This window comes from Suricata suricatta, chromosome 14, assembly GCF_006229205.1.
Source record: "Suricata suricatta isolate VVHF042 chromosome 14, meerkat_22Aug2017_6uvM2_HiC, whole genome shotgun sequence".
NCBI lineage: Eukaryota > Metazoa > Chordata > Mammalia > Carnivora > Herpestidae > Suricata > Suricata suricatta.
The window spans coordinates 27,950,515-27,976,600 of record NC_043713.1 but is presented as its reverse complement, the minus strand read 5'-3'; the positions used below and the strand labels follow the sequence as shown (position 1 = coordinate 27,976,600).

General features: G+C 43.9%; 1 protein-coding gene across 3 annotated transcripts in view; it reads left to right on the top strand.

The window, feature by feature from the left end:
- Positions 1-26,086, top strand: part of SETBP1 (SET binding protein 1) — a 369,979-nt gene that overhangs the window by 168,044 nt on the left and 175,849 nt on the right. For all 3 annotated transcript variants that reach the window (XM_029922074.1, XM_029922076.1, XM_029922075.1), the window contains one exon: positions 18,679-18,732. In XM_029922074.1, coding sequence (XP_029777934.1) covers positions 18,679-18,732 — 54 coding nt within the window. The remainder of the gene's footprint in view (positions 1-18,678; positions 18,733-26,086) is intronic.

Here is a 26,086-nt window from a genome sequence, read left to right as displayed (position 1 = left end):
CCCTTGAGAATGGTTTTGGTGGAAACAGGCAGCCTCACTGACCAGGTCAAAATGAAATCATATGTTTATGCAACACTCGCTGTGTCTTGCGTTGAGGCTTCAGTACGCATTCGTTACTGGTATCTATCCAAGGACTGTGCTTGGTCCGGAGACAGATCAAAGTCCAAGGGTCCAGCTCTGCCTTCATGGAGCTCCCAGTCTCCTGTCAAAGATGCAGGAATCGTTCCACCCAAGCAGGTGTGGAGGGGTATCCTGGAGGTCACCACACAGTAGATGCCCTTGGGAACTTCAGTCTAGATGATGGAGCAGGACTTGTATACTCATCCTCTTTCAACATTCAAAGGAATTATGTCCTCTGTCAACCCAGGACTTATCAGGACAATGCATGCTATGCACCACATGAGTGGTACAGAGAATGTGGTAGAAGACTTCAGAGTAGGGGGGTCTGGGAAAGCTTCTTGAAGTAGTTGAGCCTCCATTTGTATCTTAATGACATTCATAATATGGACCACCAGAGAGAAGTGGATACCAAGCTTTACTCAGGCAGGATTTATAAATAGAGGCAAGAGTGGGGCTGGGATTTTGCTGTTTTTAGGAGGATGTGGCTCAGAAAGTTACTGGAGCTGGCATGTGGGAAGGAATGCATAAACTACGAAAGACCCAGAACATCTTGACTCCTTAGCTGTTCCCACTTTGCCTCTTTAGCAGTTGCATTCTTCCTTCTGTTGGCATCTGTGTCTCCTTCCCAGCTGTGCATCACTTGGAGCAACTTCCTTTGTCTCATCCTCTCTCCTGGCCCCTTCCCTTTTCCCTATCTCAATCCTTCCCTCCACACACATGCAAGTGCTTACCAGGCATGTCCTACATTCCTTGTTCTGGGCCTTGGTGTCCTCTCCGATAAAATGACAGAGTTTAAGAATCTTTTACGAGTCTAACTAATGCTGAATGAGCTCTGCCTGTCCTTGGTCCACCCCTGGGTCCACCTGCTCCCCCAAGCCTCTGGACTCGGGAATGCCAGCCATCCCCAAGGCTGCTGAGCCTCACACAGGCGAGGCTGCACTTGCTGCTCCTGGTTCTACTCAGGGGTGCCCACCCTCCTTCGACTGCCAGGGGCTGCCTGCTCTGTGGCCCGGGCTCATGGCCTGCCATGCCCTCCCAGGTGCAGGCAGCTCTGGGAAGTGGGCAGGAGCCATGGCTTTGATCACACACACAATAACCTCAGCACCGAGGCATCCATGCTAATCACTTTTGATTACAAATGGATTAAACAGGACAGCAGCTGCACAGAGCTGCTTTGATTCAGGCCCGCTCAATAATGAGATGCACAGGCACAGCCTGGGAGGCTGTGGCCACCGACCCTGCCCAACCCCCATTCCGCGTCCTTCAGGGCCACCTCTGGGCAGGGGGCACTGTTCACAGACACAGGGGAAACCAAGGCAATTCCACTAGCCTCAGTGGTGCCCTCAGCTTCATTTAAGCTATCCCTTATAGCCTCCCAGCAGGCTGTGCTCCTTGCCACTTGTTCAGCCATGTTCCTCGCCTGCAGGAAGCCCAGCCTGTACCCTCCACATTCCCACCAGGCAAGGTGTGGAAGCACAGGTCACACAGCAGCCGCTCTACTCAGAAGAATCCCAAGTCCAATTCAGGAACAGCCAGATCCACCAAGGGTCCAGTGGCTCATCCCCTGCCCCTAAGTATGTCCCATATATGGTTTATTGGGGACCAGCACAGCCCTCAGAATGAGACCCATAACCAGTCTCTGCTGAGAGCTGAATGAAAGACAGTATCATTTCTCTTATCAGAAATAATCATGTCCTGGGGCGCCTCGGTGGCTCAGCTGGTTAAACAGCCGACTTCTGCTCAGGTCATGATCTCAAGATTCGTGAGTTTGAGCCCTGTGTCTGGCTCTGTGCTGACATCTTAGAGCCTGGAGCCTGCTTTGGATTCTGTGTATCCCTCTCTCTCTGAGCCTCCTCTGCTCATGCTCTGTCTCTCTGTCTTTCAAAGATAAATAAACGTTAAAAAATTTTAAAAAAAGAAAAAAAGAAAGAAGGAAAGAAAGAATGATGTCCTCAGTAGTACCCTTCTTGTGTAGAACAGGAAGGACGGTGAGGGGCATTCATAGGCCCATTCCATTTTATTTTCCCACAAATCTTGCAACCTAGCCAAGATTTTTTTTGGACCTCTTTCAGAAATAAGGGAGAATTTCAGACAGGTAAAATTCAGACCTTTTCTCTCGTGCCTTCGTGTACCCATTCTGGATCTTTGGGGACTGGCCCCTGCTCTGTCATTTTGCCATGTAATCATCTACCAGCTCCTCTTTCCCCTCACTGGAGAATGTCCTGGGTATATCTAGTTTCTGATGATGGCCCCATGACAGCAGTGACCGCCTGTGTGTGTCTATTTTTGTATACAGATTGAACCACTCTGGGGTTGGTGGGGTATGAGCAGCTGCTTGGGCTAAATTATGAGGCTCCAGGGAGGGAAGGAAGATAAGAGGGATTCAGTGCCGAAGCCCAGAGTTCTCAGGGCTATAGGATGCACTAATAAATTTGACCTTGTGGCATTTCTTGTTTGGCCAAAAGAGTTTGAAATAGTAATGGGGACTCCCCAGTTTCTAATAAAAGCTTCCAGAGAAGAGGCAGTTTTTCTCGCCACCTCTTGCCCACCCTTGCCCTCATCTCAGGAAGGCACAGTGTCAGTCTCATGCTGAGGTGTCTACCTAAATCCTGGCCACAGCAGAGCCACGGCCAAAGCCCTCCACATTGCCCACAACCCTCTCATGTGAAAGGGTTTTGGAGGGCCATGGGCTTGAGGGGAGAGAAGGGAGAGGAAGGGGTGCAAAGTTTAAGGCAAGCTATCCCATCTGTTGATATGGCACAGGACACACTCCCTATTCTCCCACTTAAGTGGTCCAAGGAAGAGAGAGGCAACTCATCTTCCTGTGATCCTGACAGGCATCTGTTTCATCACCTAAATATCCCTGGGAGGTGGCTAATTTTATCCACTTTTTATGGGTAAGAAGACTCAGGTTCAGGAGTAAGCTGCATGGAAGAGTTAATAACTGAACTTGACCCTGGCTGACCATCAGGCATGTGTTACTTTACAGCAGACATTGCCTCATCTACATTCCCACATTCCCACTTCACAGATTAGTAAACTGAGCTCTAGGGATGCTGTGTGACTGGAACAAGCTCCTAGCACTAAGTAATGCCAGACTTTGGCTCAAATTCAGGAGTCCTAACCTCAGTCTTTCTTTTCATGTTATAGATTGTAGGGGCCATTCTGATTTGCATGTCGTTTTCCTGCTTGAGGCCTTTGAGTCTGATGTTCTGTCTCCCTAAAGTGCCATTTCTACCGCTCTCTGTTTTGCAACGTCTGCTCATCCTTCTGGGCTCAGCTTACAGTTGCTTCCTTGGGAAAGCCTTCCATGAATAGCTCCGCCTCCTAAATCAGTCTCTATTAACTCACTTGTCATACCCATGCTTTTTTCTCATATTTTTTTTTCCTTGAGCATACCATGACTCTAAATTACATTTATTTTTGTTGTTCAACAATAATGCTGCCTTCCCCAATTAGACTCTCAAGTTCCATGAGGGCAGGGACTTTATCTTCTTTGTTCATTACAGAATCTGTAGAACTTAGGGTATTTAGCATTCACAGGGGCTAAATAAGACAAAATTAAAATTTAGACATGAGTAGAATGAGCAGACAAGAAGTCTGCAGGTCTGAACAAACTCATACCTAATAAAATTAAGAGAAGAAATAAGTCCAGGTTCAACACTGCCTTGTCTGCTGAGCTGCTATAACAAAATATTGATCTGGAGGCTGAAAAGTCCAAGGTCAAGGCACTGGCTAACTCAGTGTCTGGTGAGGGCCTGCGACCTGGTTAACAGATGGCTGTCTTCTTACTGTGTCTTCTCGTGGAGAGAGGGTCGAGAGCGTATTCTGGGGTCTCTTTGATAAGGCCACTCATCCCATTCATGAGGTCTGCACCCTTATGGTCTTATCACCTTCCAAAGGCTTACCTCCAAATACTGACCCATCGGGGGTTAGGAATTAGCATATGAATTTTGGTAGATGCAGGCATTCAGTCAATAGCAAGCTGACTTACTGCATTTATCTAGGGTTTCCTCAGGTGCATCTGTAGTTCTACATCATGGAAATTTCTCAACGTGGCCTACACATCGATAAACCCCAAACTCCTCTCAAATATCCTTGCCCGGGACACCCTTGGTACTTAGTGTTGCAGGATGAGCTGCACATTAACCCACAAATCCACTGTGTGCCTCCTGTTCTGCATTGAAGCTCTCAGCTCCCAGCCACACCAAGATGCTCCTGGGCTACTGAACACACCTACACCCCCCCCCGCCCAGTGAATTCCAGTCTTCACAAATCGTAGTTCTACTCTTTCAGCTCCTTAGGCCAAAACTCTTGGCATCATCCTTTACTTCTGTATTTTCCTCCTACACCATGGCTCACCCATTAGCAAATACTATAGGCTGTTTTCCACATAGCAGCCTACTGTGACTTAAACCTTGAGACTAATATTTAATGGCTCTATGTGACATAGCCTGACTCTATGCTAACCTCTAGCCACTGTCCTCCTGGCTTACTCTGCTCCAGCTACACTGGTCTCCTTGTATTCTACCAACATGGTGAGCACAGGCTTGTGTTCATAGCTGTGCCCATCATGTTTCCTCTGTTTGGAATTCTCTTCTCCCAAATACCCCATGGCTCACTTTCTTACTCCATCTGGGTCTCGACTCAAATATCCTCTGGTTAGAGAAGCCTTCTATGACCACCTTATTTAAAGCAGTACATCCCTACTCTTTTTTATTCCCCATCCACTTTCTTTTTTTTTTTAGGTTTGTCTTTTATTACAACCAACAAGTTACATCATTATTAGTATTCTTATTATTATAATTTTACCTTGTCTGCCTAGTTGAAGACAAGGACTTGTTTTTTATTGTCATTATTGTATCCTCAGTTCCTAGAAAAATAAATATTTATTGCATGATTTCATTGAATGAGTATCAGCACCCTTCACATTTACTCCATTCAGTATCCTGGCTTGCTGCACACTGAGATTTGCACAGAGGACATATTAACTCCTGAGCTTGTTGGAATGTGCCAAACCATACCAGTTGCCTGTCCTGAGGTCCAGTTCAGTTGTCAGTGGTCTTTAGCAGATAGGTTCAAGAGCACCCCAGCAGTGTGCTAGATGGAGCCAGATTATGGTAGCATGAGTCAGCTAGGCACATCTATTCCCAACTCTGCAATCAGCATCTTCAGCTTGATAGCTTGAAACAGCAGAAGTGCTTACACTATGGGAATTAGTTGCCAAATGCTTCACAATGGGGCTTTGCTACCCTCCTCTGAGAGTCAGGTATTAAACATTTGTCAGCACAAGACTTATTAGTAACAATTTCTCCTCCCACTGATAATAGTGTGCCAGGATCTGAAAGCCAGTTAGAGGGAGACATTTATAAGCTACATGGTGGTGACATTGGGAACCATTTACAGAGAAGAAGCATTCATTGAAAGCACTTGGGATATCCTAGTTGGAGATGTACAGACCTGATACTCATAACTGAAAGTACCAAGGATGGCCCATGCCAGGAGAACTAAGCATAACGTAGCCTATGCGCATGGGCAGAGCTAGAGAATGCATGGAGGAGGAGAGGAGTTTAAAATCCTTTGGGTTTGGTGTCTGGCTCCAATTTGAGATGTGGGGTCTGTAGTGGGTTGATTAGTTTATCTGCTTCCTCATCTGTAAAATGGGGTTCACATTCCTATTTAACAGGAAGATCATGATGCTTTAAAAAAGCAAGCAGTTAGTTTCTGTTCTCAGGACTCAGGGGATGAGTTTCAGTGAGGCATATTTCAACTGAATAAAGGTAGAACTTGCTAAAGACTACTGCTGTGGCCCTAAAATAGCAAGTGCCACTTCCTCCAAAGTGTTCAAGCCGAGTGTGCATCTGTCAGAGAAGTTAGAGAAGGGGATTCCTGCACTGGAGGGAGGCTGGTCTGGATAGTCACCCCCCAAGATCCCTTCCACACTAAGACTTCTACAGCCAACAACATGTCCCTGGGCAAGTCACTGACGGATTTTTTTTTTTTTTGCCTCATTTCCTCCATCTGTCAAACAAGCAGGATAGTCTCTGCCCCTTTCTGTTTTGTATTACTGTTGGGATGATTAAGTGAGATAATCATTTGAAATTTTTTAGGTCTAGTGAGTAAAGGTATTTTGTCATCCCATACTTCCTTCTTGTTGTAGTAGAAAAACTCTATCTTGAGATAGGTAACATTCCCTGTGACTTGATTATGAAGAATACCCACAATTTTTAACCTAGCCAATTATAGAGTAGATAATTAAAAGACAGTAGTTTTGTCAAACTCTTAAATTTTATGTGGAAATAAGCTGTGTGTCTTAGAATTGAGATTCTTTTTAATATTGCATTAGGTCAAGGTTAGCCATAGGGTGACTGGAGAGATCGAGCCCTGCCGTTGACATGATACGCCTTTCCCATAGCTACGGCAAAGGTGAACAGCTGGGCACAGCTAGCTGTGGTCTCCCTGCCCTCTTACCCCTCTTCTTGCCCAAAGTCAGGCTTGCTTCACATAACCATGTAGCAATGGGTCCTCTGCCCCCCAAATCATGGGCCTCTCTCACTTCTGTTCTTAACTGGAAGAATTCAGATCTGGAATTTCTTTTAATCAAAATACATGGAGTCTGATTTTTCTTGTCTGGTTACAAGTGAATACAGCAGATAGCTATCCTGAGAATAATTGCATGGTGAGTGAAAGATGGAGGCCATGGATTATTCTGAAGACAAACTTAGGTTTCACTAACTCCTCAGTTATGCCAAGGGCCCTACATCTCATTATCATCCTACCACTCCATCATTTTCTATAATATCCCACACCTGTGTACCTTAGTAATAGTTTATATGAAGCCTGATAATGCCCTGGGTGAGTTGTGGGGCTACATGTAGCCTTTCCTAGATTCACAAGCTGTCAGATCATGAGGTGATCTTGCAGAGTTCCTCATGTCAGAGATGGGGAATACTAAGAGCCAGGTAGAGATATGACTCGCACGAGGTGGCACTACCAGTGAATTGCCAAATATGGCTGCAAAAGTGAACATTGCCAGTCCCTGTGGTGGGCCCTTTGTTTGTGCTATAAATAAATGGCTTGGGCGTATGATTACTAAAGGGGTCTCAGACTCAGTTAGCAGCTACATCCAGTCCTGCTGATGTAGCATCTGTGTTGTTCATTCATTTTGTTCAGTCTCAGTGGGCAGTATATAGAGAGGCATCTCCAACTGAGCCAGCCAGAAATCACGGGCAAGTTTGTCCAAAAATGGGTTGACTGTGAGTCAGGCACACAGGAGATTTCAGGGAGAACAATTAAAGGACACTTTATTTGGAGAAGAGGTCCAGGGAGATATAATCCACATTTGACTGAGCCATTTTGATGAAGAGGAAACCTCCATTTTCCAGATACTCCTGTGAGATGATCTTGTTCTGAAGATTGAAATCACAAGAGACCATTTTTTTTAGCAAACTGAAGTCAAGGCAGGACTGGATGAAACACAAACAGGTATATGCACACCCCAGCAAACAGCTGAACTGTTTCCAGAAATCCTGTATAAAATATGAGAGACAGATTTTTAACAAAGTACCAAGGCATAAATATGTCAAGGAAACATGCATCCTTCAAAGTCATCATGCTATGTGTCAGGTCTTACTTTATTAGGGGACATCTTTAGAAGCTGTGGTAGACCCTGTAGAATATCTTCACTGGTGAAGAATCACTCTGGAAACAGCCAGACGCCTTGGTCCTCAAAGAACTCCCATCCCAGGTGGTTGCAGGACCAAGTGAGTACTCAGCACTTTTCCAAGGCCTGTAACACTAATGCAAACGCAGGGCCATTTGTGAAAGAGATTGCACACTGGTTGTGCAAATAGTTTTCAGATAGCAGTTCAAAGAGATTTTCATTTCAACCAAAAGCAGAGCATAGAAACAACAAGTTCTACTTGGTTAATTAAATAAGATGAATAAGCAAATAACCAGATCTTACTTCCTTAAAAATACTTAACGAATCTTTCTGATGAAAACTGTAAGCAGAGGTATTTGGTAAACAAAGACTATCTTTCAAATTTTAGTTTGTGAAGGTTGTTTCTTGTAAATGAGAGGAAGGACTCCAGTCTCCTTTCTCTTGTCTTTGATAAACATGGTTCTCTGTCTTCCCTGAAGATTATACCTACTGCTGTATAGCTTCATCACTCTGTCAGGTGCAAAACTGTCTTTACTAGTTATTCCTCCTAGTCTTCATTCTATATTGAATTCAAGGAGAATATAAACCATGTTTCATTCCTGTTGTAACAGAGATGGAGATGTAACAGATTGGATTTTGGGATTTCCCATTTATGTGTATTATTGAAAGTGCCCACTTTTATGATCATAATAATAATATTCTTTCTTGGGATGCAACTACACCCTTCTCATTATTGGTTACCTTTTATTTTTTTTTAATAAATGCCTGTTGAGCATATTCTTTGGATATGTCCATTGCTGTCTTGCAACTTTGAATAAGTAATTTCATGTAGCTAAGTTTCTGCTTTCTTATTTGTAGAATGGGTGCATTCATGGTACTGCTCCATGAGGTTCTTGAGAAAAATGTAATGATACATGCTGATCCCTGGAAAGCATTTAGTAGTTCATGGGGATTTCCAGCATGTGTGATGGGGTCCAGAAATTAGCATGCCCTGATTAGCTGGGAAGAGAAAAGGAAGGGAGGAGAGAAAGGTGGGAGGCAGGGAGAGAGTGTAAACTTGGTTAGGAAGAGAAGATACACGTTTGGGGCAATATAAGTGTACCGCACAGACTAGTGAGTCCTTGGTCAGCCAGAAGTCATGAACAAAGTTCCTTGGAAAAAAGTTATCTTCAGTTCAGAGAAATTTGAGAAGATCCAGAGAGTAGGACACTACCTTCGATACCTGCACTGTGAGGCCCCCTGGGGCTGATGAGAAGCCCCGCTCCTACTGCGTGGCAGGTCATTGGGGGGCACAGCTGGCAGTGCTAAAAGTGTTTCCGGAGCCAGGTCCGACTCTTTGGCACAGGAAGAATGGAGAAAGCACCAATCCATTTTGGGATTCCTGAAATGTCTTAGAGGTCTGGACTTGTCGTAATTCAGAGTCATCGTCACATCCCAGACCCATCACGTTTTGCCTCCATAACCCTGAATTATTTCACCAATTGGAGCCTCAGTTTGCTCAACTATAAATTGTTGAAAATAATACCACCCTGCCTCAGTAATGTGAACGTTAAGAGGGATAATAAAGTTAAAGCATCTGCCTGGTATAATGACAGGTAAAAGTGGGTTCTGAAAAAGAAATTATTTTTCATATTATAATTTCCAAGAATTTGGGGTAGGCTTTCTGGAGGAGATCCTTCCATTTTACCTGAGGCTTACAAAAGCTATGGCTGCTGGCCTCTGCTAGGTCCAGCTATCATTGGGTCCAGCTTGACTTTATCCCTTTCAGATATTCACCTGTAATTGTGATTAATTGCTCCAGATTTAACCTGGGGGATCTAGAGTATCAGCCAAACTGGCTTTACTGAGCTGTGGAGCGGAGCTTTTGATTCTAGTGCTCAGACCCTCTCTGAAGCAAGTACCTTCTGACTTTTCCATTTCTGCCGAGAGTGAGCCTGGGGGTGTAAATCAGTTTCCTGGGATTCACCAAGGAGATGCATTTGAAAGCTTTAATAGGAGTTTTAGAGCCAAGCACACAGATCATCTGGTCAGTTCTAAGGAGAAACTCAGCAAATGATGACAAGAGAGAGAGACAAGATTGGATACCTCCCCTAACCCCAGCATCCAGCCTTGCTTGGCATATGTCCAATGAGGGGAACCTTCTTTACTGGCCTTTTACTGGACTTTGGAAAGAGCCCACAGATGCTTGAAAAGTGATTTCTTCATTTTGTTCAAAGGGAAGGACCTACGGCCCAGATTGTGCTCCTGAGAAGCAACGTATATTTAGCTCCTTCCTTTCCTGGTAAATTAGTTATGCTTTCTTAAGCTGTAGCTTGCTGAACTTCAGATGAGGAGCGCAGACATCACTGCTTGCAGAAAGTGTAAAGAAAGGAAGAGAAAGCATTTTCCTGATGAGTAACTCATAGCAAGTATTAGAGGCTGTGTTCCTAAAACGAGGTCTAGTGTGTTCCTAGAACGAATTCTGAAGGTTAATTCTCCTTTCCCCAGCACTGTGAATGGAATGTTCACCTAAGGGTCTTCTCTTTTAAGATATAAATTTTCAAAATTTCTTTTTTTTGAAGCTCTAAATCATCTTCCCATGGACATCCACTATGAAATAACAATAGAAGTTGTGCTGCCCTGGATAAAGGGGGTGGGGGTTGGAACCCAGCTTCCTCCTCTCACCTACTCACAGTCCCCAGGACCCTTCTGTAGAACCCAGGACTCTGTAGGGCATGGTTTGAAAACCATGTTCTCTAAGTTTGTTATACATGGTTCATTCTGAGGTGTCAGAAGCATCTTAAAGGATGTGATAGAACCTCTGATCTGATAATGCACATTCCAAAAATAGCAGGGTCAGTGGAATATTATGATGTAGTGAAAAAAGAATGTGAGTCAGCCAAAGGAGGCTCTGATGTCATTCTACCACTTACTTGTTGTGTGCCTTCAGAAATGACTTAACTGACTTGAGCTACTCTTTACTGAATTACTTAATAAATGGGGATGTGAACATGCATGTCACCAGTGTATACCAGAGCTTACCTTTGTAAACTTCCTGCCCAATACCACACAAGATACTCTCCATGAAGTCCATTTTTCTTGGTCTAAGGAACAAGGCATTTAAAAATAATTCTAATGAGGGGCATCTGGGTGGCTCAGTTAAACATCCGGCTTCAGCTCAGGTCATGATCTCACGGTTCATAGGTTTGAGCCCTGCATCAGGCTCTGTGCTAACAGCTAGCTCAGAGCCTGGAGCCTGCTTCAGATTCTGTATCTTTCTCTCTCTGACCCTCCCCTGCTTGCACGCTCTCTCTCTGTCTCTCAAAAATAAATAAAAAGAAACATCAAAAAAATTTTAAAAAATAATTCTAATGGGAATTTCAAAAAGGGTGGGACAGGCTTCTACAAGTTTATCAATTTGTTGAAGTAAGGTAAAACAAGACTCATTGTCTCAATGAGTTCCAGATTATGGCATAAGAGTCCTTTTCTGTCCTTAGGTTTCTGCAGTAATAGCTCTAATCTACAAGAAGGATTAAGGACATTCCCACCCATAAGTTGAAATAGTTGTGATTTGGACAACAAATATGCATGCCACCATTAGAGCATAGATTATACGTGCAAGGTTAAACATGGAAACTTTAAAAAAAAGTAAAGCTCTTTTGGCTGCATAACTAGGGGATTTTATTAGAGATCTCACCTGTAAATATTAGAACTCCATCATCAAATATATATAATAGATATATGTAATAAATATATATAGATTTAAAAACATATTTACACACACATATACACACACACATACTCACACACTCTCACACACACACATACACACACACACACAATCAAGACCAGGCTTGCTTGGAGTTATATTCAATAATTATTAGTCATCCTTGTTGCTCTTTGGAAGGGATTCCACAGCTAAGACTGGAGTTGTCAGTGGTTTCAGATTCAACCTTTAAAATTACATGAAGGCTGAGGGGATTTAGCAAAAGGACACTCAGCCCAGCAACGATGGCAGCTTTAAGTGTGTAACTTGCTGCTCTGGCCAGTGGGAAGCCAGGTGCTTGGCTTCTATACCACACACCCCAAATGCCTTGGCAGCTAGACTAATGCTTTTGGAATTGTAAGGTTGTTTACCTTGAGCTCAAATGTGGATGTGACTGCAGGCTCACTGGGATGATGAACCTGGGTAGCAGTGTGAGTGACCATCTGTCTAAGTTCCTGTTCGCACACCAGTTCAGTAATGGAGACACGGTACAAGACCATCTTGCTGCCCTCCCTTTTGTCTTTCTGATTAGGGATTCTTCCAGACAATGTAGATGGTCTCTTAAAGGTGTGTATTTGGGAGGAGAGTTGCTGGAAAAGAGAAGAAGAAAGAAAACTAGAGAGTATCTACTCCATCTCTTTTTCGTCCCTGGGGTGAGAAGGACTCTTCGGGGTGCTAGAAGTGTAGGGCCAGAGAGAACATAGAAGTCATTCTATAGGTGGTAAAAGAAGACCTGGACAGGTGAAGAGAGATCATGACAGATCATATAGCCCTGGAATCAGGGCTAGGATGTGAGTTTTCTCCTTCCAAGTCTAACTAGTGCCGTTTTGTACAGCAGTGGCCACTGATCAGCCTTGTTAGGAGCAGCAACCTAATGGTTCCATTTCACCTCCCCATTCCAATTTCCACCTTGCTTTTTGTGGTCCTGGTGAAGTAGTGGGCTCACTCATGGTGGGTGCTTCCAGAGCCTGCTGCTTGGTGGAAATCACCTTCGTCTTCTTCCCTTTACTCTGTCTTAACCCCTGACTTACCTTGCACCTCTCCCTGGCCCTTTCAGAATCTCTCAGTCCTCTGTATTGGGGCATCTAAAACTTTCTTTCAGATGCATGCATATGGTTGGCTTTGTTCCAGATTGCCCATTGGGTGACTCACAATCTTTCTGAGTCTCAGTTTCCTTTCTGCCAAGTTAGAGGGTGGAGCTAGTCCATTTCCAACAACTCCATTCACACATTCGATTTCATCTTTGTCTCAGTTTTCTGGGACATTGTCTTCCACAAAGGCTATCCTGAACTTTGTTGGTTGAGGGGCTGGATTGGGATGGGGTTCAGGTTCCATCCCAAGTTCAGGTAGCCAAAAGAAGAAGCAAGTGACACTTTACAAAGTAAAGAGGGAGAAAATGATCCATTTCCTACAAAAAAGAAAAGAGACAGGGGAACAGATTGAAAAGTGTGTGTGTGTGTGTGTGTGTGTGTGTGTGTGTGTAGGGGGTTAATTAGAATTTTTATTTAATGAAAGGATGGTATATTTAAGGACAGTTTAAAACTGGAGCATTTATTACCCCAAAGCCATCTCTGCTCTGTTCTTTTATCTGTCTGCCTATCCATCCTTCCATGCATCCATCCATCCATCCATCTCCCATACTCCCAGAAGTATCTGGGAAGAGAAAAATCACCTAGAAGATCCTAAATACAGTGAGGGTTCAGTGTGTCCAGCTGTATGTCTGCGAGGTTGAGATCCTTCTGGACAGATGTCCAGGGTGACCCAAACTCCCCGTTTTGTGTCAATGACCCCCTTCCCAGGTGCATGTATCCCAGGTCAACCTGGGGGATCAGTGGGGAAATATTAGGCCCCACTCTTCCCAAATGAAGTGTGTCCTTTCGGTAAGGGGCCAGCAGAAGGGAAATGCTGTTCCTGGAGCAGGAGGGCATAGGGAGCAGCCTCCTTTCCTCTTCTGAGGGAAGCTTTAGACACTGTGAAAGTTAGTGGCTAGGAGGGTGGCTGCTCAAGGGGCAGCCCTAGATGGCACAAGATGAGGCTTACTGCAGCTGGATGGAGGTGACTTTGGGTGAAGGGAGCAGAGGGAGACATCCATGCGGAGAGCTGGGTGGCAGGGGAGCAGAGAGCAGAATGCCTCTGCTCCTAAAGGTGAAGAGACACTTCTCTCACCCACTCAGAGCCTCACAGCTTCCTTCATCCTCCTCTCTGCTCCCTAATCTACTACTCAGGCTTGAAGAGACAAGACAAAAAAAAAAAAAAAAAAAGAAAGAAAGAAAGAAAAAACTTGTGCCAAGAGAGAAATTGCAGCTCCTCAAAAATGGAAAACAGGGTCATCATCCTAATATTTTGAATGTGGACTGTTCCAGAGAACAGAAAGACGTGTCCGGAATGAGAATGGTCTGAGACAGGGCCCCAGGAACACTGCCCACTCCACCAGGGAGATGAAAGAATTTTCTCTTTCCTTTGCCTTTTAAATGTAATTCTGTCTGCCCTTCTCCCCCAACACCCGCTCAACCCTCTCACTGGGAGCAGTGCAGACATTTAGCAGTCCTGGGAAAAGGCAGGATCCTTTTCATTAACTTCAGCCTGATTGAAGTCCCCAGAGCCATAGCAGATTGCATTTTCTTCCTCTCTGCCTCCCTGTCTTGGATCCTTCCCCACACAGCCAGGCTGCTCTGGGCAGTGAAAGGTTTTCCAGTGGGACACAATGAGGCCAGTTTCTGAGTAGGGGGATGGTCTGGAGAGGGTCTAGATCAATGCTTTTCAAGGCAGTGGCTTTGTGGAGGGACATACAAATTTCTTTTTGCCCAGGCCTCAGTTTCCCCTGTGTTCTGAGCATATGCTCCTCTGTTTCAGTACAGAGGCAGGCAGCCAGCTGCGTCTGGGCTTAGGGCTGAACTGGACTGAGATGGTCACTAGTAAGGGTTTCTGCAGAAAGACTGGGGATTACAGGACTCACCCAGGCTTGTGAACTAGCCATGTGATCTTGAAGAAGTCCTTTATCAACTACTGCAAAATAAGAACTTAGTCTGTAAGGTTTAAATTCATTTCAGTGGCAGAACATTTGACTCTAAATTAATTTGTGTACATGAAAGAGAGAAAAGCAGAAGCACTCTGGTTGAAGGGAGGGAGAGGTGGACACAGTAGGGCCTCTCTGACTATACCACTTTCCCCTGTTCCAGTTCCCTAACAGAGGTGTCCTGACCTCTATGGAGACATGGTGATTTTTCTTTCTTTTTTTTTTTAATTTTTAATGGTTTTTATTTATTTTTGAGAGACAGAGAGCAGGGGAGGGTCAGAGAGAGAGGGAGACACAGAATCTGAAGCAGGCTCCAGGCTCTGAGCTGTCAGCACAGAGCCTGATGCGGGGCTTGAACCCACGAACCCTGAGATCATGACCTGAGCCGAAGCCGGATGCTTAACCGACTGAGCCACCCAGGCACCCCATGGTGATTTTTCTTATCCACCCCGAGAGTTTCAACCATTTCCTTCAGGTTCTGATAGTCTATAAAACTGCAACTTTTTTTGGGTCCAGATCTAAGTGGTCTGCAATTTCAGAATACAGGAGGATTTCCTATGCTGTATTTCTAATTTACACATGAGCACCAGGCTTCTGTGCTGAGAGCCAGCCCTTTCTCCTTTCCTGCATGTGGAATGTGTAGACATTAAGGAAATAATCAGCTTTCTAAATGGGAGTGGCCAAGGAGCAGGGTCTGTGCTTTGCCCAAGAGTTCAGGTATTTGGTTAGAGCAAGGGTAGAACCCACGACGCAGGCATACAGGCAGTGCTAGCTGGATGTTTTGGGAAAAGCAGACTTCTGCACACTATTCATTCAGGAACCATTGAGGGAGGAAGTCGCAAAGCTTCCCCTTGGCTCTTTCCAGGTCAGATGACACCTAAATTATCTGCATGCTAGATTGTGATGGAAGTGGTTGAGAATCTCCAAGGTAAGGCATTCAGAAGTTCTAGAAGTACTTGGTAACCATACCTGACACCTCCTCACTGCCTCCCCCAAACCCTGCTCAGATAAGCAAACACATCTGAATGGCCCTGGGCCCGTTGTGTTGTTTCATGCACAGGCGAGGGAGCTCACCCTCTCTGTCTGGTAGGGGGTTCATTCTCTGTTCAACCACTTTCTCTTTTGTATCGGCTTTCCTTCCATTTAACTTTGACTCCTACACTGAAGTGTTCACTCATAAAACCTACAGCAGGGAGAGGAGAGCTTGCTCTCATCGTATAAGTTAATTCATTCAGATATCTGAGTGCCTACTTCATGCAGGAAATGCTCTAGATGTTGAGTGCCATTTCCTCTTGTCAACTTGAAGAGTGTCATAAGCTGTCTCTCATACTTCTTTTCTCCAGGCTCAGCAACTTAGCCGTTCTAGCCTTCACCTCAAGGTTAATAATATTCCCCACTTTCCTTTTAAGTCGTTTGACCAACAGGTATTTATTGACTAATCACCTGTCTAGACTCCTCTCATCGCTTTGAGGAATGCAGAAGTTGCATAAGATATAAATCATGGTCTTGTTGGGCCTCATCTCGTTAGGTGAAAAAATAAAACAAAAAATACACACAACAACCCAAAAGAGAGCCTTAAATAACTAAGACCTAAATCACATGCATCTGGTTTCCTTTGAAGAGAAGGAAAGAAGATATAAGCCTTCCAGGAAGGTGTGAGAGATCCTAATTTTGTTGAGCTAGGGACATAACAAGTCATACCTAAAGATGCCACACAAATGGATCTGGTAACTTCTCAATCCCAAAACCATTGACATGAAGGAATAGTGCATATGTTACAATGCTGTGAACACCCTTGTGGTTGATTCTAGATGAAGTATTTCAGTACTAGGAAGAAGCAGATGTTTTGTCGCATGCTTTCTATTTGGTGAACCGTGTTAAAAGAGGGAAAGAAAGATCCCTGCCTGTTGGATTCCCAAGGCCTGGAGAATTCAAAGCTTTGATTCTATCTGCTAACACATGTTAGTGGCTCTCTCCTTGCAAAGGTCACTCCCATACCCATATCTCACTCCAGCCTTTCTGTGTCTCTTCCCCAGCTCCACCCTGACCTTTGCTCAGCTCAAGTTAGAGGCTTAGACTGCACTGGTAAGCTCTGAAGAGTAGATGGTCATTACCAATGTAATGAAAGAATGTCTGGAAGAGGGATCAGTGAAGGGTCATTCATAGGGACACTGTTTATGTTACTGCCTCTGGCTCATTGACTAATAAAGTAGCTCTTATTTTTCTTTCTACCCCATGGCATCTCCACAAATTATCTCCAGTGTGCCATAATCCAGAGGCATCATAGTAGGCATAGAAGGGAGAGGACGAGCTTTGGGAAAATATAGTTTTGGGTACATACACGTACTACCTGCATGACCCAGAAAATGCTACTTAACCTCCTTTGAGTCTTAATTTTTCCATTCATAAAGTGGAGATACTTTCTATTTCACATGGCAGTCATGAATATTAAAAAAGAAGTACGTAAGGCAGTGGCCACACTGCTGACTACCTGGGCGATCCTCTACCTTAAGTGTCTCCTAATTCACTCCTTTCTCCGTATTGTATGCTACGGCTGGCAGTGAGCAGGTGCAAAGGGAGCTGGGCTGGGATTGGCAAATCCCTCGTCCATGTCTTTCTTCTTCCACCCGCCCCCCCCCCCCCCCCCCCCCCCCCCCCCCCCCCCCCCCCCCCCCCCCCCGAACCACCTTGCCCCACCACCTCTGCATTTGCAAGGCTCAGTTCCAGCTCCATCTTCTTAAAGCAACCCTGCCCTGCCCTTCCTTGCTCTATGCACACAGTTTGGTGCTACACACTACTACCCTCTGCTCACACTGACATAAACATATATCATCCTTTGACCAAACTGTAGATTTCTTAAAGACAGGGACTAACAAGTCTTATGATTAGATTTGGCCCTCGGTGTCTAGTCGGATACTCTACTGGCTTGTTGCTTGGTTGTTTCATAACAAACAGAGGGGCCAAACTGGCTATCTGTCAGGACTGGTGCCACCTTCTCCAGGCACTTTCAGCATGAGGAATCTAGCCCGCAGGATGGGGGGTGGGGAGAAAGGTACAGCAAGTTCATTGTCTACCTCCTTTCTGCTCTATTCCTGAGTTAACACCACTTTACATATCATTTTTGGCAAAGTGATTTAGAGAAGCTAAGCAGCCTGGTTGAGCTTTCCTGAAGCCTAGAGACATTGGAGCCCAGCATGATTCCGTCTCTGTCTTGAACCAAACAAAATACTGTTACAGCAAACATGAAATCTTTTCTCTTTTTCACAAATGCTCTCCAGGCCTAACAAAGCTAGCAGTCACACTCCTTGAATCAAAATAAGCATCTGCCCTTTATCTCTTTATCCCACAATTTCCCAGCATTTTTGTGCAACAATAAAGAATGTGATTATTTTAACAATTAATTGTATGCTTTTATTTAGTGCTTTCTAAAGAGGATGCAAAAATATCAAAACATGAACTCAACCCTTTAATATTGATTAAACACAGAAACTATATAAACCTGCCTCTTATCTTCTGATACTGTGCATGGCAGTGTAAAGCATAAACTGTGCAAAGTATATAAGATGAAAGGTAATATATGATGAAAGGAAACTGAGTCACACGTAGGTGGGTAAAGGAAAGGGTTATTTTTGCTAGTCTGACTGAAGGAGAAGTGGAAGAGGAAGAAGAAGAAGGCAGAAGAGAGAGGGAGGGGGATAGGAAGAGAAAGAAGAAGAGGAAGAGGAAGAAGCAGCTGTCTCTTTAGCTTGTGGTATCACACACTACTTTGATAGTAGGAAGAAAGTCTGGGACCCTCTCCCTAAGGAAGTGTTACACATCTATAAATTCATGCATAATGGTACTTACAATTTCAGAAGGCTGTGGACCTGCTGAAGTCCATACATAATCCCATCTGTAACGTAAGGCCCTTTATAGAATTGGAGATACACGGAGAGGGGGCAGCAGAGGGAGGTGATGAAGTCAGAGGTATGGTGGACACCAGGTGAGAAGGCTGTTGGATCCAGGTTTCTGGCCCAGAAATATCATGTTTAGCTCTGGATCTAGGTGGTGGTAAGTCCATCACTGATAAGTTGTTCTGAGGATGCTGTGTGCAAACTCATGCAAATTCAGAAAACCCCCTTTGTTCTTTTCCAGCTCCTTGCAGCCAGTGACCTTGCAGCCAGTGACCTCAAAGGATTTCAGCCACAGGTAAGTCCACCAATCCTTTTGTGAAGCTCTGGAGAGTGAAGTGTTCTAGTTTGGTCATGACCACATGAATTTGGGGCCAGGGCAGAAACCCTAATCTTGGATTTCCAGTTTCTCTGACAGAGAGGTTGCCTCTATCAACCTTGACAATGACCTGGTAATTTGCCCTCTCCTTCCAGCTCCTCCTTCATGTCATCGCAAACAAAAGCACCTTTCTCTGCTGTCTTTCTTAATATTTTATAGTAGGGGGAAAATGTAGGCTGAGCTGGCAGCAGTGTGTGGTGGTGCACAGCCTAGCACAGGAAAAAGCTAAAACCAAGGAGGTAGAGGACAGGGTGGGGCTGGCTTTCTCCCATGTATTTCTCTTTTTGGGGACAGGATGCTTACATTTCTGAAAACTTTGTGTGCAAATGACTTGCAGTCAAGGTGTGGTGGCCAGGTTAATCTCAGACTCTTGCACAGACAGATGGTTGTGTTTTGCCAATCATGGGAAGGAAATAGGCCATCATTATCTCTAACCTGAATGCTGTTTGGGGGTCATATCACAGGCAGACCATGTGAGGGAGGAGGCAAGCGCTCTCTGAGAACCCCCTTAGCCGTGGTAATGTTGGAAAATCACGCTCCCTGTCTCTGAAAGGGTAGTACTGTTAATGCAGGAACACATAAGCATCAACACACATACACACAAATACGCAGCAGTCACACTCAGGTCATTATGTTCCCCATGGACCCCAGTGGAGATACAGCATGTATACAAAGAGAGGTAACCCCAAGACTGACAGCCGTGGTCCTCCATCCCTGCCCCTGTCCCTCTTTTATTTATTTTTTAAATTTTTTAAAATTTTAATATTTTTTTCTTTTTAATTTATTTTTGAGAGAGAGAGAGACAGCGTGAGCAGGGGAGGGTCAGAGGGAGAGGGAGATACAAAATCTGAAGCAGGCTCCAGGCTCTGAGCTAGCTGTCAGCACAGAGCCTGACACGGGGCTCAGACCTAAGAACCATGAGATCATGACCTAAGCCAAAGTCAGACACTTAACCGACTGAGCCACCCAGCACCCCCCCAGCCCCCGTTCCTCTTTTAATATGAACCTGCCACTCCCCAACCAATGCCCTCCCTAAGGTCCCCATTGTTCTGTATCTCTGTGGGGAGATACCATAGCTCATGGCAGAGAACTTTTGGGACAGAGCAAGAAATTTTCTAGTAGCAAGAATTTCATATATTGGTAATGTTTTCTTCTTTAAGTCTGTTTCACATCCACGAGCCCACCATGGCTTCACTATACTTCTACATGCGGTACATCCTGTGTGTTCCCTCTTCCTGCAGGAGAACCCAGGATGGGGATCTTGATAAGAAATGGCCTGAGATCACACAGAGAACTGGGGACAAGAACAAAGAGTAGCAAATGAGAGGCTTGAGAAAGAGAATGAACAAAACAAAGGGCTCCAAGGGTGAGAGTCAAAGAAGAGTCCTTGCCCTGGTTTGGGATGTGGTGCCCTTCTGTTGCTCCTTGTTGACCCGTTGTTGATGCAGTGAGGTCTTAAAAATGGATACCCAGTAAGCCTCTTGACAACTATTGAAAACTGATAATCACTTGTTCACATATTCACACAAACTTCCAGGTGAGCTAAGGGAATGTAAAACAAAGATGAAAGAAAATCAACATCTACCCGTGTCCCATCCATGGCTATACTCACATGCAGTGGCATCCCAGTTAAAGATTCATTTTTACCTGAAAATTTATAGAAATAAAGAGGAAAAAAGGCTTATGATATGTTTCATGGCTTGAAAGGCATATAGGAGGGACTGAGTTTATGGTAGGGTGTGTATATATGTTTGCCTGTATGGTTTTGGCATTGATTCTTTCTGAGGTGGTCATATTCTTGTCGCATTTGTTGAGCCACATTTCTAGACATTAGATTTAAAGTGAGTTATTAAAGGAAGGAAAGGTTAGATATATTGGGGGTATGTCCATAACATTTGAGGCTGTGAGGCTAGAAAGGCAGCATCTGTGCTCCCACAGATAGCCCCTACAGTAGCCGGTGCAGATGGCTCACTCTCCTGGTTCTGTCTGACCTTTCCACATTATTCCATTTGTGTGACCTCCTCCTGAGGCTGGAGACATAAATGCATATTTTTCACTCCTCAGGATGTGTGTTCCTGAGGCCAGGAAGCCCCAGGAATCTTGTGGGCAGAGTGTAATGCCCAGATCAAAGTTAATTCTCCAGTGTTATTCCTAAATCAAAAAGGCCCGGATGTGTCTCAAGTCAACAGCACCCTTTTGGGTGCTCTTCCAAACAGAAACCAAATGCTGCCCGCGTGCTTTGGGCTACCTTCTCCTGACCCCACTGCACCAAATTGTTGGCTTTTGTTGTTACTTTCCTCTTTTCATTTCAGATGAAACTGAACCCCATGCATCCTGATGTCTGCAATAATTCATGGACATGTTCCCTTCCAGGAACTGTGGGGGACTTTTGGGAGGGGACCTCACTAAGACATCAAGGACGCATCCCTCCCCACCCCCCACAGTTACACTGACAGGGTAACTGCAGTCAGGCCTGTCAGCTTTCACAGGATTCACATTTACGTGCATGTAAAGGATTTTCTTTTCTTTGGTTCCTGTTCCTCCTGCAACCACATAAGGAAAACAGCCACAATCTCCTCTCTAATCTTTGATGGCCCTCAGCTCTGAAAGTGTGGAGCAGCAACTGTGTTGGACTAAACTCTTTTGTCTCCTTGTCTCTGTCCTTTCTGCATCCAGATAGAGAAGGGGAGGGTAAGGAAGTGACTGTCTTTTTCCCCACGACTATTGGTTTGTAAAGACACAATACTCATTCCTGGAAATAAACACATTACTTCCAAAGAAGACCCTGATGATGGATGCTAAGGTTCTGAAGCTATTCTCTGAAGGGAGAATAGTGTTGAGTGTTCTTCCTGGACTGGTGCACTTGGCCTCTAAACTGCACAGGATGGAACTGTCTCCTAGAGTCAGGCCTGGGCTGATGGTGCTACCATTCTCTGGTAGTTTTAAAGGCATGGGTGGAAAAGCTTCTAGAATCCACAGTTGAAGCCCCCAGACCCTTCTCTTCCATTTGGTTCCAGCCCCCAGCATCTTTATTTTCCATTATCTTGGGGTTTTGTTTTTGGGGATTTTTGTTTGTTTGTTTGTTTTTGCCTTTAGCCTTTTGAAGGAACAGATGCACTGAGTTTCCTTTTCTTCTTGTCTTTGAATGGTTGGAAATGGGAATCCTCATTCCTTTTTGCCAGACCATCCCTCTCTACCCTCTATGAAAATAAAAGTAGACATCTTATTCCCTTTAGTAAAATCCACAATCAAATGCTTTCTTCTCTGATTTCCTTTTATTCTCCTCCCCGCCAATATAAAAGCTGTAAGGATTCACCGTGAAACTTTGGAATGCATGAAGTCAAAAGGTACAAACTTCCAGTTGTAAAATAACTAAGTCCTAGGGATCTAATGAACAGCATGGTGTCTATAGTTACTAATACTGAATATTTGCTAAAGGACTAGGTCTTAAAAGGTCTTATCATGAGAAAAATGTTTGTAACCTGCGCAGTAATGGACATTAACTGTTAAAAATGTAATTTAAGGGGCCCCTGGGTGCCTCAGTTGGTTGAGCGCCTGACTGTTGATTTCAGCTCAGATCGTTATCTCATGGTCCCTGGGTTCCAGCCCTGCATCAGGCTCGGGATTCTCTAAAACAAAAACAAAAACAGAACACCTGAAAAAATATATATAACTTAAAAAATAAATCTGGAAAGTACAGAAAAACATTAAAAAATCTCCTCTAACTCCAACCCAGAAAAATAGATAATGACATTTTGGGAGATAGTCTTATAGTCTTGGTTGCACATCAATAAATAGGCATCTAGTGGATTTTTTTAAATGTGACACCATATTTTATACGCTTTTTGTTACGCTCTTCTCTGTTTGCGTGCTTTCCGGGCCACTGAAGCACCTTCTACCAGCTGGCTGTTTTGATCTACTTGCTGCTTCCATCATATATCTGCCACTCCCCCCTTTCTAGACATCGTATTACTTTTGTGGGCTGAGATCTCCAGGAGCAATCACAAGCTGAGAATGGCGGCCACCTGTCAGCCCAGGCCTGACTCTCAGAGATAGTTTTATCCTGTGCAGTCCAGAGGCCAAGTGCACCAGTCCAGGAAGAACACCCAACACGATTCTCCCAGCTTCAGAACCTTAGCATCCATTTTTATTACTTAAATTATTTAAATAATTAAACCACTGCCCTCATCTAGGATACAAGTAGCCTCCAAGGCTACTTGGCATTTAGTTCTTTGTTTCTCGGTTCATGCAGGGATGTGAAGACTTGTTAAACTTTGCAGTGAAGTGTCCACGTGAACGTGCCCATGGGCATTTGTGTGCACACTTACAAGGGGCGGGGATGTGGCAAAGAAATAACCGTAGTATGGGGTCCAGACTCAGATGCAGGGCTTCACATGCCCAGTGGCTATGCTGGGAAAGTGACCTTGAAAAGACCCATTCCTTCCAGAGGAGAGAGCCCACTAAAGGGCTTGGTCCTCACCTACTTTACACACTCCCCATAGCCTCAGAGGAGAGGAGGATACTTCCTGTAGAAAAGAATGGAGTTTTACTTCAAGTGTGCCTCCTGACAGGATTCTGTGGGGCAAGTATAATAGCTGTCCTATCGGGGGTAGCCATGTGTAAGGAATTTCTGAAACATCCACTGCTATTATGGCTAAGGGTACAATGTAGTGAAAGGTAAGAAGGAAAGACGTCAAGAACATACAGAAAGATATTTTTCAATTGTCTAGAAAACAGAGTTTTCTGTCATCAAGTTGCCATTTTATTCAAAGGCACCCATGGAGACCTTTATGTGGCACTTCTTGCTGTGCAGACTCCTCCCCAGAATTCCTCTGTTCTGTAATGTTCTGCCACTGATACCAGCTTTGCAACCCTGGGAAAGTTACCTAATGTATTTAGTCCTCATTTTCCTTATTAAAGAAAAAAAGTTGCATAGCTAATCTCACAGATAGTGGTAAGGATCCAATGATACAATGTTGTGAAAGCAGCCTACTGTGATGCCTGCCAGCCTAGTGAATTTAATTTTTTTCTTCCATTAGTGAACTACAGGTTAATTTATTTAAGAATGAAAGAGAAGGAGAAAATGTATCTATACAGAGTAAGCTGGGAAGTCTTCCAAGTGGAGGTGTCCTTGTACCTGGGCCAAGTGAGTGGTAGTGAGGAGGTGAACTTATTCCAGGGCAGGGGAAGCCCAGATGAAGATCAAAACAAGGTTGGAGATGCTTGGGAATGTTCTGAAGACTTGGAGTGAAGGTAACAGTTGCAAATTAAGTTGGAACCAAATTGCAAGAACGTCTTAAATATCTGGGGAAATAGTTGGATTTTTTTTTAAATGAGCAGTTATTGAAGTTTTCAAACTTCTACAAAAGTAGGTATAATAGTATAATAAACTTCTATATATTACCCAACTTTTATTATCTATTATCCAACTTCAGTGGTTTGTTGCTACCAAAGCCCTGGTTTGTAGCATTTGCTGATTTCTGTGGTTTAAATATCCCCATCATGACCAATTCTAAGCTGCCAGTGATTTAACAACCTGTTCACAAAGACCTTGACACTCAGCCTTCTGGAGCTGATATGATTGCTTTCCAGCACACTGCTTGTCCAGCTTCAATAATAATTACCTTGTGCCAATCTTACTTTATACTCCAAGATATAGATACTTATCTATCTGTATATGTATGTATACATATGTACATATATACACACACATAATGGATATATATAAATATGTAGATATACACACATATATAATTTTATATATACATATATGATTTTATATGTATATAACCATAATTTTAACTTTAATTTGGGGGGGGAATATTTTTTTTAAATCCCAGTCATTATGTTATTTCACTCATAATTCTTCAGTAAGCTTCTCTAACAAATAAGGTTTTTTAAAAATACAGTCACAATGCTATTATCACATCTATCAAAAGTAATAGTAACTTCATATTTGCTAATAGTAAGTCCATATTCAGATGTCTCTGATTACAGCGACATGTTATTTTACAGCTGATTCATGTGAATTGGGATTCAGAGTTTAGATCTTAAAATCCAGCTGACGGTGGAGCAATCGAAGGTTTTAGGATGGGGAGGAGCCAGTGCTGTGGCTAAGACGATTCTGACATAGGTAGTATGTGAGATGAAGTGAAGAGGGGACCCAGTAATGAGTCTGTGCCATGGGTCTATTTGAGACATAGGGAATCCATCTGGGCTGGGGTCAGTGGGACTGATGCTGAGGGGTCGAATGCCAAAGAAATTATGGAAGCACAATCAGTGGACCCAGCAGATACTTGGCTGATTAAAGAAATAGCAGTACCATTAAGCAAAACAGGGGCCCAAAAAGAAGTGTGGACTGAGAAGCTGCCATGTTCATCCCTGGATTAAGAATAATTATGGCCCAGTGTTCAAAGGAGGAGAGTGTTTTCATCCTTAAATGAACCTTACTCCATTTGTCTTGGGCCCCATAGTCATTTCTGCTCATAACATCATCAGGGAATAGAATCATCTGCATAATATCCTGTGCTCCAGAAGTTTTTAATGCAAGACCCCCCCAAATATTTTGTGAGGAAAAGCTGCTTTCTAGGAAAATATGGCCATGGAGCTTCTAAGTAGAAAGATATCCTAGCTGCACACCTCTCCAGAGAAGGGGCCATGACAATAGCCTGTGGCTCCATGATGTTCCATGTTTTTGATGGTACAAGTGGGTGCCCCACACTGAGAAGTAGGTTGGAGATTTAGAGCTTTCTCCCAGGTACTTTCTTGTTGGCATGAAATTGCTGAGTTCCTAAGTTACTTGTTCTTTTACGTGATTATGTCTTTTGCAACAGAATCACAATGATCTGACTCTATTCCAGTGGACACCCGCCTCCTACAAGTTCAGCATCAACAGTTGTAAAGATTAAAATGGAAGCTCTGGATTTTCCAGAGCATCCATCTCATATTTGACTCAAAAGGAGTTGGTGTTAATACATGTTCAAACTGCCTTTGGTTAAGTGTACGTATGGCAAGGTCTTACTAAGAGTATAGTATATGCTGGAAAGTGTTCTTTGAACTTTACATGTATTATCTCAGTTAATCTTGCAACACCTTTGTGAAATCAGTATTAATATTATCCTCACTTTACGAGCAAGCACAGAGAAGATAAGGTCACAAAGCCCCTACCTGACAGAATTGGGATTTGAACCCAAGCAGTCTAGATCAAACTTCTGTGTCCTAAACCACTTCTGCGATGCCACCTTAAATCAGAGCTTATCCATGCTGTTAAGTC